The 912-nt window shown below is 45.2% G+C and overlaps 1 protein-coding gene across 1 annotated transcript; it reads left to right on the forward strand.

Annotated features, from left to right (window-relative positions):
* The first annotated feature begins 258 nt into the window (after window positions 1-258).
* LOC104490086 (claudin-22-like) lies at window positions 259-912 on the forward strand. The gene has a single exon (XM_010132330.1). The coding sequence runs from the start codon at window positions 259-261 to the stop codon at window positions 910-912; it is 654 nt and encodes a 217-aa protein (XP_010130632.1).

Raw genomic sequence — 912 nt, forward strand, 5'->3', positions numbered from 1 at the left:
AAATTGGAAGGTAACAGATCAAATCCTTATCGGAAAGCCTAACTCATGGTTTAGTGAAGTCCTTCGTCCTTTATGTGAAACTTTATATTCATGAAAAACAAAAAAGTGTTTCAGAGCCTACAAAGGGTTAATAGCAAGGGCTTATATTTGGGGCAGCAGAGAATGACGATCATCATAGCTTCCACCATCACTCAGGTGGTTGTTACAGAACTGCTGGGGACACCTTCCTCCTCAAGCTTTTAGGACTCCGCTCTTATAATGGCCTTGGTCTATCGACCAATGATGCAATTAAGCGGCATCCTGTTCTCTCTGTTGGGATGGGTCCTGTCCTGTCTCACTACCTATTTACCCCAGTGGAAAAATCTTAACTTGGAACTGAATGAACTGGAGATCTGGACCATGGGACTCTGGCAAGCTTGTGTTGTTCAGGAAGAAGGGGGAATGCAGTGCAAGGACTTCGATTCTTTCCTGGCTTTGCCTCCAGAGCTCAGGATTTCTAGGATTTTGATGTTTTTTTCCAATGGATCAGGGTTGTTGGGCCTCCTGCTCTCGGGATTTGGGTTGGACTGTTTGAAAATTGGTGAAAGACAACAGGAACAAAAGAAACGGCTGCTGCTGCTTGGAGTAATGCTCTTCTGGGTGTCGGGGATTACAGCTATTGTCCCAGTTTCTTGGGTTGCGCATTCCACAGTCCAGGAATTCTGGGATGAGAATATACCAGATATTGTTCCCAGGTGGGATTTTGGGGAAGCGTTATTTGTTGGCTGGGTTGCTGGATTTTGTCTTATATTAGGAGGATCCCTACTTAATTGCACAATCTGTTCAACTGAAGTCCTTCCATCTTCGGTCCATTACGCAGCAGCAGAACAGCAAGATCGGTGTCAACGCTTGGAAACTGAAACGAGGCCTTAA

This window comes from Buceros rhinoceros, unplaced genomic scaffold (assembly GCF_000710305.1).
Source record: "Buceros rhinoceros silvestris isolate BGI_N320 unplaced genomic scaffold, ASM71030v1 scaffold2783, whole genome shotgun sequence".
NCBI lineage: Eukaryota > Metazoa > Chordata > Aves > Bucerotiformes > Bucerotidae > Buceros > Buceros rhinoceros.